General features: G+C 35.6%; 1 protein-coding gene across 1 annotated transcript in view; it reads right to left on the reverse strand.

Annotated features, from left to right (window-relative positions):
- The window catches only part of ADAM10 (ADAM metallopeptidase domain 10), a 157530-nt gene that overhangs the window by 64544 nt on the left and 75405 nt on the right, over nucleotides 1–17581 (reverse strand). Inside the window, exons 4-5 of the mRNA XM_003928979.3 lie at nucleotides 16877–17035; nucleotides 216–316 (exon numbers count right to left, since the gene is read on the reverse strand). Coding sequence (XP_003929028.1) covers nucleotides 216–316; nucleotides 16877–17035 — 260 coding nt within the window. The remainder of the gene's footprint in view (nucleotides 1–215; nucleotides 317–16876; nucleotides 17036–17581) is intronic.

Below are 17581 nucleotides of genomic sequence, written 5' to 3' on the forward strand. Positions count from 1 at the left end.
AGTGGGTTTTTTTGGGGTCGCATATATTTGTATTCAAACCGCAGTGCAATCTCTTTATTACTGGCAAGTTACTGGGCCTCTCTGAGCATTAAAAAACGCTCCCCATAGCGGTATAAATCTTTCAGAAATTCTAGAACATACATTTTTAAATGTAGATATACATGCTCAAGTTCCATTTCCATTTCCTAAATGCAAGCTAGTGTTAAAATCCTTACCTGTGTTACTTCCTCTACACCAGTCATCTGGTATTTCCTCATCCTTTCAAATACTGAATGATCTGCACAGCCCCCCTGAGGACCATATTTATGAGGATAGTCTAAAATACAAAGAACAACTATTGTTACTGTCATATATTTAGGTATAACCAATTATGAGAATGATCTTATAAATGAAAATTTAACTGTCTTAATTAATGAAAACCATAAATGCTTACTGAGTACCTATGGAAAAGGAATTATGCTAGTTTTTTTTTTTTTTTTTTTTTTGAGATGGAGTCTCACTCTGTCACCAGGCTAGAGTGCAGTGGCACGATCTCAGCTCACTGCAACCTCCGCCTCCCGGGTTCAAGCAGTTCTGCCTCAGACTCCCAAGTAGCTGGGATTATACACATGCGCCCGCCATACCTGGCTAATTTTTATATTTTTAGTAGAGACTGGGTTACACCATACTGGCAGAATGGTTTCGATCTCCTGACCTCATGATCCGCCCACCTTGGCCTCCTAAACTGCTGGGATTACGAGCGTGCAACACCTCGCCCGGCCTATGCTAGTTATTTTAATGTTAAAACCTAGCAGGTTCCTAAGATCCACCTCAATAAAAATCACTGGTCTTTAGTTTTTTGTCATACGGATGATTTGTGAATTTTAAAACAGGACAATCAATAACCACTCATTATTCTAACCCTATCAACAATATACTGAATTTGGCTGTCATCAAGAGAGTCTGTTTCTGGTCCATCATCTGACAGGGGTAAAGAGAATCCTTCTGCAGCATTCCTGACTTCCATCAGAAGAACTCAAGCAAAAATCAAGAAGAACCCCAGAACTCTTCCAATTCTTGGGAAGATACCTCTTACTTTACAAAACACAACTATCTACCACTTTCTCCCTTAGAACCACTAAGACTATTCTGATAGTAGCTCAGTTTTTACTGTCATGAGACTATATCACGGACTACCCCAACTCATTGCTGTCATTCAAGTCACTACTGCCCTTATTTCCTTATTTTTAGATCCTGACTTACTGTCAGTCTTTCTGACACCACCTCATCATGATGATGATGATCCTTCCAATATACTCAGCTCTTTTCTCCAATGATCTTTTCCTACCTCAGCTTCTCATTTCCACAGTTATACTTCTGAACTTGTCATTACTGATAACTGAAAGCATATTCTAATCTCAGCTTCTAGTATTCTGTTTTCTTTCCACCACTTATCTTTTCAGCCAAAGGACCAACAACCCTTTAACATCAGTAAAACCCTTCAACCAATGCTACCACTTTATTGCCTATCACCAGATATTCTTTCTCTTCCTTATGCAGTTTAAATGCCATAGTCAATTATTATTATAATTACACCACTGCATTCACCATCAACTCCCTTGTCCTCCATGCCAATGCCTTTGAAGGGAATAGATGGTGAATGCAATGGTGTCTTACTTCAGAAGTGTACCTATGGAAATGAGAAGCTCCTCCTGAAGCTGAATGGGGCTAAAGAAAATCTAGTAACTATGAGCAGTCTCATTGAAAAGTCATGATCTGTAACCTCAAGCAGTTCCTCAATGACAAATAGCAACTGAATTTCCAGAGTCTATTCTCAATTTTGTTCACCTAGTTAACACCAGGCAGTCCTTGCTTTGCCACAGCAGTATCTGCCAGTCATAAAACTGACCATACAAGCTAAAACTACGCAAGATGATCTTAATAATCAATGGGGATGGCGGGGTGGTGGGGGGACTACAATTGTTCTGTGATCTTTAAAATCTTTTTAAAAACTCAAAACACTAAAACTCACTTACCATTGGTTATTAATGTATAGAGGAACAAAAAAACAAAAAATATGTTTATTTAGTACACTGTTACTTAAAACATTGGAATTTGAAAAAAATTAGTGTTTTATTACTTCGTAAATTGAATTTTATGTATCATAAATTAAAAATATAAATTCCTCTTGAAACCCTGAAACTTAGGGTAAAAAAATATTTCCAAAGCAACAAAACAGTACTTATATAAGCTTCAATTTCTGTCAGCACAAAACTCTCCCAATAGAAAAGCAGTCAAGCATACAATTTTTCCCATATACTTTCAGAACTTCTAAAAGAGGCTGTTTTCCTTGGTCACCACATTAACTATAAAAATGGACAATGACATTTTCCCTCTAAAATTACTAACAATATAATCCTCATTTCTAAAAAAAGCCTTTGTTCAACTAATGAATAAGCCCTCATTGAGATGCTAAATCATAGGATGCACTGTAGTTCCCCTGAAAAGGCCAAACAGCATATTCTTTCACAAAGAATGAGTCATGGGTGTAGAATATCCAGCCTATTTAAAACAAAGATCAGCTTTAGATCTATTGCCTTTCTTCCAGTTCCTCTGCATGCCAACCTCTTGCTTTTGTTTTGTTGCTCAAGACACAAATATAAATAGTACATACATTGTGACTCTACCTCAAGCAGGAAATAGCTCTAGTTAACTCTCAATCACCCAGTCCTTTGAGCAGAGATATTTATAGCTCAGATTCTCTGTCCAACAGAACCAGGCATAAAATACTCACTTTTTGCAACCTCACTACTTCCAGCAGGGTATCCCTCCACCTTATCTGACTGGCAGCTCAGAAACTTAATTGTAAGGTCCAAGGCCATGGCTATAAATTGATTCTGTAATAGTCAAAACTAGATGGTAATTCCACCAATAATATTCCATGAATCACCAAATATAATTTTTAAAAATCCAAATTAATTGAATTTAAAATAGAACAACTTCATATAATACTATGCATAAAAATTAATTTGTTAATATCCAGAGTATCATGGGGTGAGATCCATGTCCTTGAAAATTGCCATTTATTCCCAGATTTGCCAACATCAACAAGGATTAACTGATGGGAGAGTAGGAAAAAAACAGACTTTTTTTTTTCTTTTGAGAAGAAATGAAAAGTTTGGAGAGAGGAAAGAACTCCATATGTTTTTCCTAATTCCAGTGGATAGGAGGCCCTTTCTCCCCAGTACGAATTCTGACCTCTTCCCAATCCCCATGTCTAATTTCTGTTTGGGGAGGGCAAGTGGGCATAAGAAAATGACAGAGTGATTGTCCCTAGGAAGAGGAGGAAGCTGAAGGTGACCCCACTTTCCACATGCACTTACAACACTGATTTCTCAGGAAACAGAGAAGTGGAGGAGGGCCAGGTACGTCTCTCCCCACCCCACGGGTTTTAGAAAGGGTTAGTATAGGCAGTCAAAGGGATAATGGGAGTCAAGTCAACCAGAGAAATGTTGCTTTACTATTCTGATCAATTACAAATAAAATTACTAGACTCTAAACTGCTTAAGGACAGAACCTCCACCCTATTCATCACTGTATTGATAGTTTTTAAAAGCATCTTACACAAATTAGGCATTCAAATAACGTTTATTAATAAATTAATCAGTTGTTAAACCTATAAAACTTATTAACTGATACTTGGAATGAAAACCTGTAATATACTAACTTTAAGTGACCATTATTTACATTTATCTGACTTGGGACTATACAAGCTATACACAGATGAGTGATTCCAGACCAAAGAACACTTGTATTCTCTTCTTTAGTTCCCAAGCTGTGACAACTAAAAAGAAATATTGTTGCAGCCAAAGTAACAGCGTTGACCCTTCTCCTGTGATCACAGATTCTCTTCTATAGAAATCAAGTCTATACCTTATCCTCAAGGTCCAAGTCAAATTCCACCTCCCCAGGGAAGTCTTCCTAAACCTCCCTAAAGCTCCCTCACTGGGGAATTATAAATACACTACCCTCAGTTCTTTGACAATATTTTTGTTATAGCATTTACCACATTCTGACTCTCTATTACTGAAAATTCCCCTGAAGGTTTTTAATTTTCAGGGGGAATTTTAAAATTCGTTTTTCTGTATATTCACAAACCAATAAATACTTCTTGAATTTAATTTTTCAGCCAGCACCTGGTTTCCATGCCTCTTTTTTTTTTTTTTGAGATGAAGTTTCGTTCTTGTTACCCAGGCTGGAGTGCAATGGTGTGATCTGGGCTCACTGCAACCTCCGCCTCCTGGGTTCAGGCAATTCTCGCAATTCTCCTGCCTCAGCCTCCTGAGTAGCTGGGATTACAAGCACGTGCCACCATGCCCAGCTAATTTTTTGTATTTTTAGTATAGACGGGGTTTCACCATGTTGACCAGGATGGTCTCGATCTCTTGACCTCGTGATTCACCGCCCTCGGCCTCCCAAAGTGCTGGGATTACAGATGTGAGCCATCGTGCCCGGCCCTCCATGCCTCTTTTTAAAGGTCATCCATTAATCATAGACCTGAATTCCTAACTACTTTACAGATTGACTATAACATACAACACGTTCAAAATTAAGACTGTGTGCATACAAATTTCCTAATCATATGTCAATATTATTTTAACTGCATTAATTTATTAAGCAAACAAATAAGAAAAATTATTATCTACTAAAGAACAAGGATACAAAAATAAGTAACATAGAATATGCACTCTCAAAAGCTTTCAGTCTAGCTGAGGTGTCCAACATGTAAACAAGCAAGGCATTTAAGTACCAACTTTGTCAAGTATTAAGCTCTCCCTGCCATCATTCACAGTTTATTAAGCATTGGTTGAATTTAATTTATTCATCCAGCCAAAGGTCAGTCATATGACCAATGACTGTAAACTACCAGATTCAAAAGATAGGGAGGGCTCATCAATACATAAACAGCAGTAAAAAGGGGATACCCAGAACTGTGAGGTCAGGAAAGAATTCTAGGAGTCATACCTAAGTTGCATTTTGAAGGAAACGTATCAGCTTGGAGAAGAGAGAATGTGTATGCTACCAGTTTAAATGAAAATTCTTCGGGCATTTGCTTGTCTTGTTTCCACAAAAGTTGTCTTGTTTCCAAAACACCTTCTCTCTAGAGCTCAGGTGACACAGCAAGACTTTTTAGAATTTAGCAGTTATTTCATTCCCTTGCCTCTTCAAAATTTATCTTCTCTTTAATCATCCAATACTAGATGAGTTAATATAAAAAACATTATAGTAAGTCAGGGCAATCAGGCAAGAAAAAGAAATAAAGAGTATTCAAATAGGAAAGGAGGAAGTCAAACTGTCTCTATTTGCAGACAACATGATTGTATATTTACAAGACCCCATCGTCTCAGCCCAAAATCTTCTGAAACTGATAAGCAGCTTCAGTAAAGTCTCAGGATACAAAATCAATGTGCAAAAATCATAAGCATTCCTATATACCAATAACAGACTTAAAGAGAGCCAAATCAAGAATGAACTGCCATTCACAATTGCTACAAAGAGAATAAAATACCTAGGAATACAACTAACAAGGAACGTAAAGGACCTCTTCAAGGAAAACTACAAACCACTGCTCAACGAAATAAGAGAGGACACAAATAGATGGAGACATATTCCATGTTCATGGTTAGGAAGAATCAGTATTGTGAAAATGGCCATATTGCCCAAAGTAATTTGCAGATTCAATGCTATCCCTATCAAGATACTAATGACCTTCTTCACAGAACTGGAAAAAAACCACCTTAAACTTCATATGGAACCAAAAGAGAGCCCACATAACCAAGTCAATTCTAAGCCAAAAGAACAAAGCTGGAGGCATCACACTACCGGACTTCAAACTATACTACAAGGCTACAGTAACCAAAACAGCATGGTACTGGTACCAAAACAGAGATATAGACCAATGGAACAGAACAGAGGCCTCAGAAGCAACACCACACATCTATAACCATCTGATCTTTGACAAAACTGACAAAAACAAACAATGGGGAAAGGATTCCGTGTTTAATAAATGGTGTTGGGAAAACTGGCTAGCCATGTGCAGAAAGCAGAAAGTGGACCCTGTCCTGACACTTTACACTAAAATTAACTCCAGATGGATTAAAGAGTTAAACATAAGACCTAACACTGTAAAAACCCTAGAAGAAAACCTAGGCAAAAACATTCTGGACATAGGTGTAGGCAAGGGCTTCATGACCAAAACACCAAAAGCTTTCGCAACAAAAGCCAAAATAGACAAATGGGACCTAATCAAACTCCACAGCTTCTGCACAGCAAAAGAAACAGTCATTAGAGTGAATCGGCAACCAACAGAATGGGAAAAAATTTTTGCAATCTACCCATCTGAAAAAGGGCTGATATCCAGAATCTATAAAGAGTTAAAACAGATTTACAAGAAAAAAGCAAATAAGCCCATTCAGAAGTGGGCAAAGAATATGAACAGATACTTTACAAAAGAAGACATACATGAGGCCAACAAACATATAAAAAAATGCTCATCATCATTGGTCATTAGAGAAATGCAAATCAAAACGACATTGAGATACCATCTCATGCCAGTTAGAATGGTGATCATTAAAAAATCTGGAGACAACAGATGCTGGAGAGGATGTGGAGAAATAGGAACACTTTTACACTGTTGGTGGGAGTGTAAACTAGTTCAACCATTGTGGAAGACAGTGTGGAGATTCCTCAAGGACCTAGAAATAGAAATTCCACTTGACCCAGCAATCCCATTACTGGGTATATATCCAAAGGATTATAAATCGTTCTACTATAAGGACACATGCATACAAATGTTCACTGCAGCACTATTTACAATAGCAAAGACCTGGAACCAACCCAAATGCCCATCAATGATAGACTGGACAGGGAAAATGTGGCACATATACACCATGGAATACTATGCAGCCATAAACAACGATGAGTTTGTGTCCTTTTGTAGGGACATGGATGAACCTGGAAACCATCATTCTCAGCAAACTGATGCAAAAACAGAAAATCGAACATCGCATGTTCTCATTCATAGGTGGGTGTTGAACAATGAGAACACATGGACACAGGGAGGGGAGCATCACACACTGGAGTCTGTTGGGGGGAAACAGGGGAGGGACAGTGAAGGGGTGGGGAGTTGGGGAGAGAGAGCATGGGGAGAAATGCCAGATATAGGTGATGGGGAGGAAGGCAGCAAATCACACTGCCATATGTATACCTATGCAACAGTCTTGCATGTTCTTCACATGTACCCCAAAACCTAAAATGCAATAAAAACAAACAACAACAACAAACAAACAAACAAAAATTATAATAGTTTTACTTGTAATAACCCAACCCAAATGTCCATTAACAGGCAAATGTATTAACAAATTACAGTATCCACACAACAAACTACTACTTATCAATAAAAAGGATGACTCCCAAAATGTTTATGCTGAGTTAAAGACAGATTTTCTTTAAGAGTGTATGAGCAGTTTACTGTTACCAATTTTTCCTCAAGTAAGCTATTAAAAGAGTAATACTGACTACAGAGATGTGACAAAGGCAATGTGTATATCTTGATTAAATCCTGTATTTAAAAAAAAAAATTAGGAGACATTTTTGTCAAGTAATTCAGGAAGTATGTCCACAGCCTATACACAAAGATATTATTAAGTCAGTATTTAATTTATAGGTCTAAGAATATAAATCTCTGTAACCTTTTTAGAGTGTTATCTGGCACTATATATCAAAATGTAAATGTCTGATAATGCTACTTCTAGAAAATTAATCTTGAGGAAATAACCATAAAAATATTGAGGGAGAAAACGTGCCAGAATGTTACCCATTGCACTTTTTCACAGTAAAAAAAAGAGAAAATCATCTATACATTCATTAGTTGGTAGGTTGGTAAATAATACATTTATCAATAAAACAAAAGAACATTATGTAGCCATTAAAGGAAAAATGTAGAGCTATATTTATTAACACAGAAGGAGATCTATGATATAGTGAAAATGAAATTTAAAGTGGTATGTCAGATCTGAAGGGCTATTCACAAAAATGTTTATGGTGGTGGACACATTTTATCTTAATTTACTTAATTTGCATATAAGAATACTTAATTCACTTAAGTAAAATATTAAATTTACTTAATTTACATACAAGAATAACCTTTTCATACAAGTCATTTGGTAATCAGCACAAACAAAAATATTTTTATTTTTACTTTTTATGTCTCTCAGCCATGATCAATCAAGGTATTTCCACCTTTAAAGGAAAAGTACTTTAGAACCATTAACTTTCGGAAGAGATAATATTAGCACCGTGATCTAACACCCTCCTTTTATACCTGAAGGAAATTAGAACAAGAAAAAGTACATTACCTGTATAAGATTATAAAGCTATTCTATCACATTGATTTTATTTCTAACTTTTCTCATACACATGGTTCTTTGATATATAACCTCCTGAGCCTTCTCCCTACCAAGTCTGCCACCAACTTGTATGATCTTGAGCAAATGAATTAAAGCCAAAAAAGTTTTAACTAGTCTGTCCATTAGCTTGCCCATAAAAAATGGTTCTAAGAAGTCTCTAGACGCTGAAACCAATAAAATCCACATCTGTGAATTCTAGACTTACATTCAAATATAAATAGAAGATAGCAAGATTGCTTATGGAGATTATCTAATTCCTCAATTTATAAACCATCAACAGAATATAACATTTCTATAATAAACCAGACCTCACAATGCCTCTTTAGAAGCAGCTCTTTCGAGGGCCAGAGTCCTGGACCAATGTCCTCAGGTGTTCTTACGAGGTCACTAGTACAAACATTAATCTTTGAATTGTGCTACAAGAGATGTGAAAGACTGAGGTTTAGCTCTGAGTATTCCTAGAACATATACACATACACATACTCCTAAATGCTATTTCTTCTAGTTTTTCTAAAACTTATCACTCATTAAGAGTTGAGCCCTGGCCAGGCATGGTGGCTCACATCTGTCATCTTAGCGCTTTGGGAGGCTGAGGCAGGAGGATCACTTAAGCTCAAGAGATCAAGATCAGCCTGGTAACATAGTGAGACCTCATCTCTCAATCTCTTTCTCTCTCTATCTATAGGTAGGTATTCTATATATATATACAGAGGTACACTTATAAGGGCATACAGAGAGAGATATACATATAGATAGATAGATAGATAGATAGATAGATAGATAGATATCTACAGATATCTATGTAATATAGAGGTACTGTTACAAGGGGGTATACATATATATATATAGAGAGAGAGAGAGAGAGAGATCTATATAGATCTTCTATAGATATCTATATATCTCTATATATAGATATCTATAGATATCTATATATCTGTATCTATAGAGATCTATATAGATTTATATATCTCTATAAATATCTATGATATATATATTATAGATATCTATAGATGTCTACATAATATAGACATCTATAGACAAAGATAGATATCCATAGAGATATCTATATAATACTGATATCTATAGAGATATATTTATAGATATCTCTATATTATATAGATATACCTATCTATAGATACCTCTATCTATATAGATAGGTATCTCTCTCTCTCTCTCTATATATATATATATACACATACCCTTGTATAGTACCTCTATATATAGAGAGTACCTATCTATATGTAGATAGAAATCTTTCTATATATATAAAAAAAAATAAAAATAGAGAGCGAGAAATATATATTTAATTGAACCTAAAATAAACATGTGCTTTTTCAGTAGTAAATATGGCTAATCTTTGAAATCAATGATACCAAAAATAACTTTTTTTAATCCTTTCTGTCATAGTCTCTATTGTCATTAACTTCTTGCCTTTTAGCTGCCTTTAAACTCTCCTAACTCAGAATGTAAGAGAAACAAAGCTCTGGAGTGGAAACCAAAAGACAGGGATCCATGTCATACTGCACAAGTTTTATAACTCTAGGCTTCAGTTTCTGTCATCTTTAGTGTTGAATTCTAGTGCCTTTTACAATACCAAAATTATAAAATTTCTTATTCAACTTCTTTGTAAAACATTTCAAACACTACAAAATCATGAGAAGATAGTTCTCAGAAGAAAAAAACAAAATTTTCAAATACAATTTTACTTGTTAGAGTGAATTTCAAAGTTGCTTTACAACATAAAAGCTTTGTTAATTTCAAATAATCATGTATTTCTAATAGCCATTACAGTATGCTGACCTCCACAGAGACAGTGCTGGGGTAAATGAGAGCCAGATGAGCACTGGGTGACTGTGCTTCTCTGAGGAAAAATAACTAAACATGGTAAAAGAAGATCCCAAGAAGCCAAGAGGCAAAATGCCATCATATGCATTATTTGTGCAAACTTGCCAGGAGGAGAACAAAAAGCAGCGCTGGTGTTTCAGTTAACTTCTCGGAATTTTCTAAAAAGTGCTGAGAGGTGGAAAACCACGTCTGCTAAAGAGAAAGGAAAATCTGAAGATGCAGCAAAGGAGGACAAGGATTGTTATGAAAGAGAAATGAAAACTTATATCCCTCCTAAAGAAGAAAAAAAGTTCAGAGATCCCAATGCACCCAAGAGGGCTCCTTCGGTCTTCTATCTTGCTCTGAGTATGGCCCAAAAATCTAACGAGAATATCCCAACCTATCCATTGGTGATGTTGCAAAGAAACTGGGAAAGATGTGGATATGGTGCATATGACAAGCAGCCATATGAAAAGAAGGCTGTGAAGCTGAAAAAAACCGAAGAAATGGATATTGCTGCATACTGAGATAAAGGAAGGCCTGATGCAGAAAAAAAAAAAGAAAGAAAGAAAAAGAAAAGGACATGTCAATGCTGCAAAAAATAAAGGAAGAGAAGGAAGGTGAGGAAGTTGAATAAGGAAAAGGAAGATGAATATGAAAAAGATGAAGAGGAGGAGAAAGATGAACAAGATGATCATGATGAGTAAGCTGGTTCTAGCACAGTGTTTTTCCTGTTTATACACTATTTAACACCCCTGTCACAACTCATTCCTTTTAAAGAAAAAACCTCAAATGTTAAGGCTTTGTTTTTAAGCTGTACAGTTAATATACGAACAGTTAACCACACTACCGAATGTGTCTCTAGATAGCCCATCCTTGAGAGTCACTGGATGAGAAAGCAAAAAGAAAAAAATACTGATGGATGGATGAATGGATAGATGGATGGATGGATGGAAGGACAGAAGGACAGATGGATGGACAGGCAGGCCAACAGATAGCCAGCCCATCCTGGTAGTATTTTCAGTAGCCACTAACTTTGCCTGAAACAGTATGAGAGCTGTAAGCTGACATGAAAATCTAAAGCAGGTTCTTATTGGTGCACAGCACAGGTAAGTTATATATGGAGATGGTACGCTTTTCATCTTCATTTTTCTCTGACGCAGCTTATACAAAGTAAGTATTACTCTTAACTGAATACCATTCCATAATTGCCCAAAAAAAGCTGCAGTTTTTTTGATACTGTAAATGCTTCTAATAACTATTTATTTTTTAAAAAGTCTTGTATTTCTGAAATAATTCATTGTATTTCATTATAGCTAAAATATTTTCTATTTATGTTTTAAGATAAAATATATGAATATACATGTATATATATACATAGATATATGATAACCAATCAGAAAAGAACTTGATCTAAAATTTTCTCAACTGTTATCCTATTTATATAAAGTTACACAATATAAAATACACAATATGAAAAGTCTAAGCATATTTTCTCCAGATTTTGCTAAAAAGAAGGCCCTCACTGTCTCTTTGTATATGATTTTTTAAGTTTCCAATTTAGTACCCTACATTTCTAATAAAGTATTATTCTTAAAATAACTCCCATATCTTGTGGCCTTTTGAACTTTTCTGTTTTGGTGCCTGTGAGTTGCTTAGAAAAATTAATTTATGCTTCCCTAGACATTAACTCAGAAAAAAAGACAGTCAACAATACCATGAAATTTTTGTATTTCTTTCAAACACTGTCACAGTGTTTAAGTAAGTTCAGTATTTAACATCAATGCTAAGTAAAGCATATAAATTAAAACACACAGTAGACAAATTAACCAATACACTTGTATGCACTGTGGGAGTTCAGAATTGAAACAATCAGAGCACTCCACACCTCAGCTTTTCCAATTGTCTATGTAATTTGTCACAATTCAATAAGCATAAGCAGATTTCCAATCTCCAGACTAGACCTAAGTATAGCCAGAACGCACTGTAAGACAATTTTCCTGTTAGATGAGAATGATACAAACAACGCTAGCTATTATCAATACCAATTCAATTATTTCTTCCCTCTTGCACTCCTTCCTTTTTGTCTCTCCCTGTCACTAATGGTGACACAAAACAACTTCAAAAATACAATATGGAACTAATTGACTTTTTACAGTTTTAGATGCAACACCCTGACATTGCCACGAGGAAGCTACTACATGAATGAAGAGGCCTCCATCGTGAAATGGTAAAGTTTAATAATCTTAATTTTTCAGAACAAGAAATAGGAGGTCTTTCCATTGAAGCACAAGAGAAAGAAGAAATAAACATAGGTATGGCTACCACACATTTTAAAAGTAGGGGTGCCCAGCTACTATAATGTATAGGCAAAGTCAGGCCAGGTACAGTGACTCACATCTGTAATCCCAGCACTTTGGGAGGCCAAGGTGGGAGGATCATGAGGTCAAGACATCGAGACCATCCTGGCCAACATGCTGAAACCCCCTATCTACTAAAATTGCAGAAATTAGCTGAGCTTGGTGGTGCATGCCTGTAGTCCCAACTACTTGGGAGGCTGTGGCGGGAGAATCACTTGAATTGGGAAGGCAGAGTATGCAATGAGCCAAGATCCTGCGACTGCACTCCAGACTGGCAACAGAATGATGGTCCACCTTTAAAAATGGGGGAAAAAAATAGTATAGACAATTCAAGCTCTCTGGACTTTCCTATACCACACACAGGAAAATAAATAATAAATCTGAAATGAAAGCAATACACCCAAATAACTTACTCTGCAGCTTTACATACACATTTAAAAATTTCTTTTTAATTTGGAGATTAAGTGTTTACAAGCACAGCATGGAAAAATTATTCAGACCTTTAGTTCTTGGATAGGTAGTACATGAAAAGGATGCAAGGGAATTATTACGCAAATAATTCCAAGTAATCATATAGTCAGATATTCCTAATATCTGCTCATTACTATTCTAGTTTATGGAACAATGTTTTTCTTAGTTTCTTTAAAATAAACTGTGCTGAGGGGCAGAGGACTAAGCAGTATTCTTACCTTGTCATTAACTGTTCACACTTCTATGCCCTAGTAGAGAGTGTTTTTTACTACCTAAGTACAGAATTAAGTAAGTATGCATTTTATGTTGATAACAATATGTAGTTATCATTATCACATCTAGAGTAATTATTAAGTATTTTCACTGAAAACTATTTCTGCGTTCTGGTACCGTCTCAGAAGCCATTCCCTAGGGTTCTGGAGAAAAGCAGTTATCATTTTTCATGGTAGTTCTACACATTTATGCCTTCAGTTGCAAAAACAGTATTAAGAAGAGGATAGCCAAATTCTCATCAGAAGCTACATCCAAGATCAGTATGCCTCCCCTACCATTTGCTTCTTTTAGGTAAGGATAAAACATAGAAGGATACCAAATCCACCTAAGAACATACACAGTGATATAATCATGTAGCACTTTACTTCTGAAAATAAATTATTGGCACTTAAACCAATTATATAAAAATAATATACACTAAAGGGCATCCTTTCCCTTTTAGTTAGTTACAAAATACACACTGCTAAATACATTAAGGAGAGAGTTTGGCTTAAAACAGCAATAGATGCAAATGTATGATTTTAGAGAGGTTTACAGATTTCACAAAAGCCCCAGAAATCCTTGAAGTAAAGGCAGTGAGAATTTACAGCTTTCTTCCATGAGTGAAGCAGAAGAGCACAGTGGAAAGAACACGAGGTCCACCATCAAGTGATACAAGTTTTCTAAGCCTCAGTTTAAGCCTTCACCTACAAAGTGGCAATAACAGGTGTGCCAGTATCTCATACGGTTATTGTGAGAATTCAATTCAATAATGCAAGTAAAGAATTTTATACAGTGTCAGGTATTCATTAAGCCATAATAATCACTCTTCCTACTGCTACTGTTACTACAGCTAGAACCTGTCATATTCTACACAGAGAACTTAAAGAACCAATTAAAATAATTATTAAATTTAGTGAGCCCTCCCATCTGTTTTTTGTTTGACACAAAAACTCAGGGTGGTTTTCACATTTTTAAACAGTTAAAGAAAAAATCAAAAGAATGATATTTTATGTCATATGAATAATATGTGAAATTAAAATTTAAGTGTCTATGAAATTTTATGAAAAACAGCCATACTGGCCGGGAGCAGAGGCTTACACCTGGAGTCCTAAGCTACTTGGAGGGCTGAGGTGGGAGGATCACTTGAGCCCAGGAGATTGAGGCTGCAGCGAGCTATGATTACACCATTGTACTCCAGAATGGGCAACAGGGCAAGGCTCTGTCTCTAAAAAATAAACAGATAATAATTTTTTTCAAAAAGCACCCATGCTTATTAATTTATGTCTTTCTTTGGCTGTTTTTGTGCTACAATGGCAGAGCTGAGTAGCTGCAATAAAACATACGGTTGTCAAAGCCAAAAATATTTACTATCTGTCCCGTTGCAGAGATTTGCCAACGATGGTCTAGAGTATAAGCATATCAACTATTTAGACTTAAAGGCTAATACGTGGGTGTTTTCTTGTCTTAAGCCATGGTTCATTTACTAGACAGATTTTTAAATAGTTTTTCAAAAGTAATTGTCTACATTTGTTAAGGCAATTAATTCCATACTCTGATCCTCATATCCTACATTTTCAATTACTCAAGAAGTTACAAATAAAATCACCTCAAAGATCGCTATTTTTAAGTTCTAACACCACTATTGATACTTAATCATAAAAAGAACATAAAAAGGTCTCCTTACCACCAACATATATCTACTTAAACAAGTATAAAATAACAGCTGAAATCCATGGTAAAGCTAAATGCCAAAAAGAACAGAAAGCCAAGTAACATCCAATGTCATTCATCCTCCAAACTAACTTACCATCTTTGAGGAAGCAAAATGACTGACACCTATTAAGATACTGGGAAATCACTGTTGGATGCAATGTGGGGATTATATTACAAGAAATAAGTGAAAGTGAAAAAAAGAGAATATGCTTAAACTACACACAAGTAGGTAAGAGAAGAAGGAAAACAAGAGACAGAAGCACAGTAACAGAAGTCAAAACAGGCAGAAAAAGTAGAGAGCACTGATAGGAAGTACAAAGCAATGGAGAAAGTAAGATTACAATATGACAGAAAGGAAAAGATAATCTCACAGATTACCCTTTTCTTCTCTTTCCTTCCTCACAAGGTTTTATTTGATTTTTATAGAACATTCTAGAAAAATATTCCAATATTTCATTTATGAAAAGCCTGCTGCACAGACAAATGATACTTGGAATATTAAAGGAGCAAAAGAAACAGAAACTATATCTGGAGAACCTACATACCCTGATAGGGAAGGTAAACCTACAAAAAAAAGGTTAAATTACTAAGAAAATTACAAAGCAAGACACAAACTGGGTAAATAATGCTGTCAGCAGAAAGAAAGGAATGCAAGTGAATTCACACTCCCACTTATAAAGGAGAATGATAGCTTGGAGCTTGAAAAGAAAGGTAGAGTTTGAAACATCAGGAGTTAAAACTGGAAAAGGAATCAAATAAAGATGAATGAAAATACAGGCAAGTAGCATTAATGAGCATATGATTTAACAAGTAGGCAAAATCATAAGTGTATCCTACCTAGAATATTTATGTTATATTCTATAGTAATCTAACAGCAGAGGTAACAAGCAGTTGGATGGATGAAGTACAGAAACTGTGAGAGCTGACGGAGCAAAAAGTCAAAATGGTTAACGCTTGTCAGTGTATTACTAGGGGTAAGAATAAAATTACTGACAATAAGTTTCTGTCTAAAGAAAGGAAAACGTTCTGTAGGAGGAAACAGCCAAGTTAGGAAAGTAGGCAAAAATAAAGAGACTAGTCAAATTACAGTCAAGAAATAATGAATGGGTATTCAAGAGCTATATAAATTAGAGGTATGTATTCCTGTGGTATTTCAAAGAAGCATTCCCAATAACTGGTTAACTGTGGACATACAGGCAACAGAATTAACAGGTAAAGTCTGAATACACTTTCTATTCTTAAAACAGAAAAAAAACCCTTCTCCCAACAAATTAACATCATATAAACATGACGGTAGAGAACAAAATCCATGACAAACTTGGACTCTTGAGGTCAAGTCATTACTTAAGATTCCAAAAAGAAACACTCAGAGGACTTAAAAATTACAAAAATACTTAAAATGTTTCTTAGACAATATGCAAATACCCACACTGAAATTTACAGAAGTAATAATGCTGTTCCACCTTCAGTAGGCCGCACACAAAAAGGTATTAGCATCACACAGACGGGCTGAAGTCAGAATATACTATGTCCAGTTCAGTCAGATTTCGTCGACTCACACAGTTCAAATAGAATTAGTTGTGTCATATCAACAAAGCAGTACTAGTACTGGCAATGGATTGACAAGGAAACTGCTTCATTACATGCATCTACCTTTCCTTTAATAGGAATTGCTAGTAAAAACTATGTTCTAGCCTGATTAATTGCTTAGGAAAGAAAACAGCTAATGTTTGATTTGTCTCCACAGTTTTTACTATTCATATGCCTTTTAAAAAAAAGGCCACTTGATAAAATTTAAGTACTTACTAATATCATCTTCATGATAAATGACAGAGTGAAATGGCAGAGTTCGGTCTTTAATATATCTCTCTGCTGGCTCAACATAAAATGTGCCACCATGAGTCTGGATGAATCCTTCAAATCTTCCATCAATAACAGACCCATGGCTAAAACTTCCTTCTTCACCTATTAATGAAAGCAACAAATTCTTGACAATTTAATTTGCACATGAATGTTAAACTTGTTCATATATATGTATATACAAACGTATATATACACATAAGTATATACACACATATATATGGTTAAATCTGGAATATAAATTTATTATGGAAATTTTCACATAAAATACATCAAGCAGAATTTGAGATGTGAACAGCAACTAGTATTTAGTTAAAACATACAAAATTACTACCATCAGCAATGAAAAATAGAGTATCTGCCTTGTTACGAACCACGTTCCTTGCACCTAGCTCAGTGCCTAGCATGTATACAGTAGTTATCAAGAATCATTAAATTGGCCCAGCACAGTATGGTTCACACCTATAATCTCAGCACTTTGGGAGGCTGAGGCAGGCAGATCACGTGAGGTCAGGAGTTTGAGACCAGTCTAGCTAACATAGTGAAAACCTGTCTCTACTGAAAATACAAAAAACATGAGCCGGGCTTGGTGGCATACGCCTGTAAGTCCAGCTACTTGGGAGGCTGAGGCAGAAGATACACTTGAATCTT

The sequence above is a fragment of the Saimiri boliviensis genome, chromosome 2 (assembly GCF_048565385.1).
Source record: "Saimiri boliviensis isolate mSaiBol1 chromosome 2, mSaiBol1.pri, whole genome shotgun sequence".
Classification (NCBI taxonomy): domain Eukaryota; kingdom Metazoa; phylum Chordata; class Mammalia; order Primates; family Cebidae; genus Saimiri; species Saimiri boliviensis.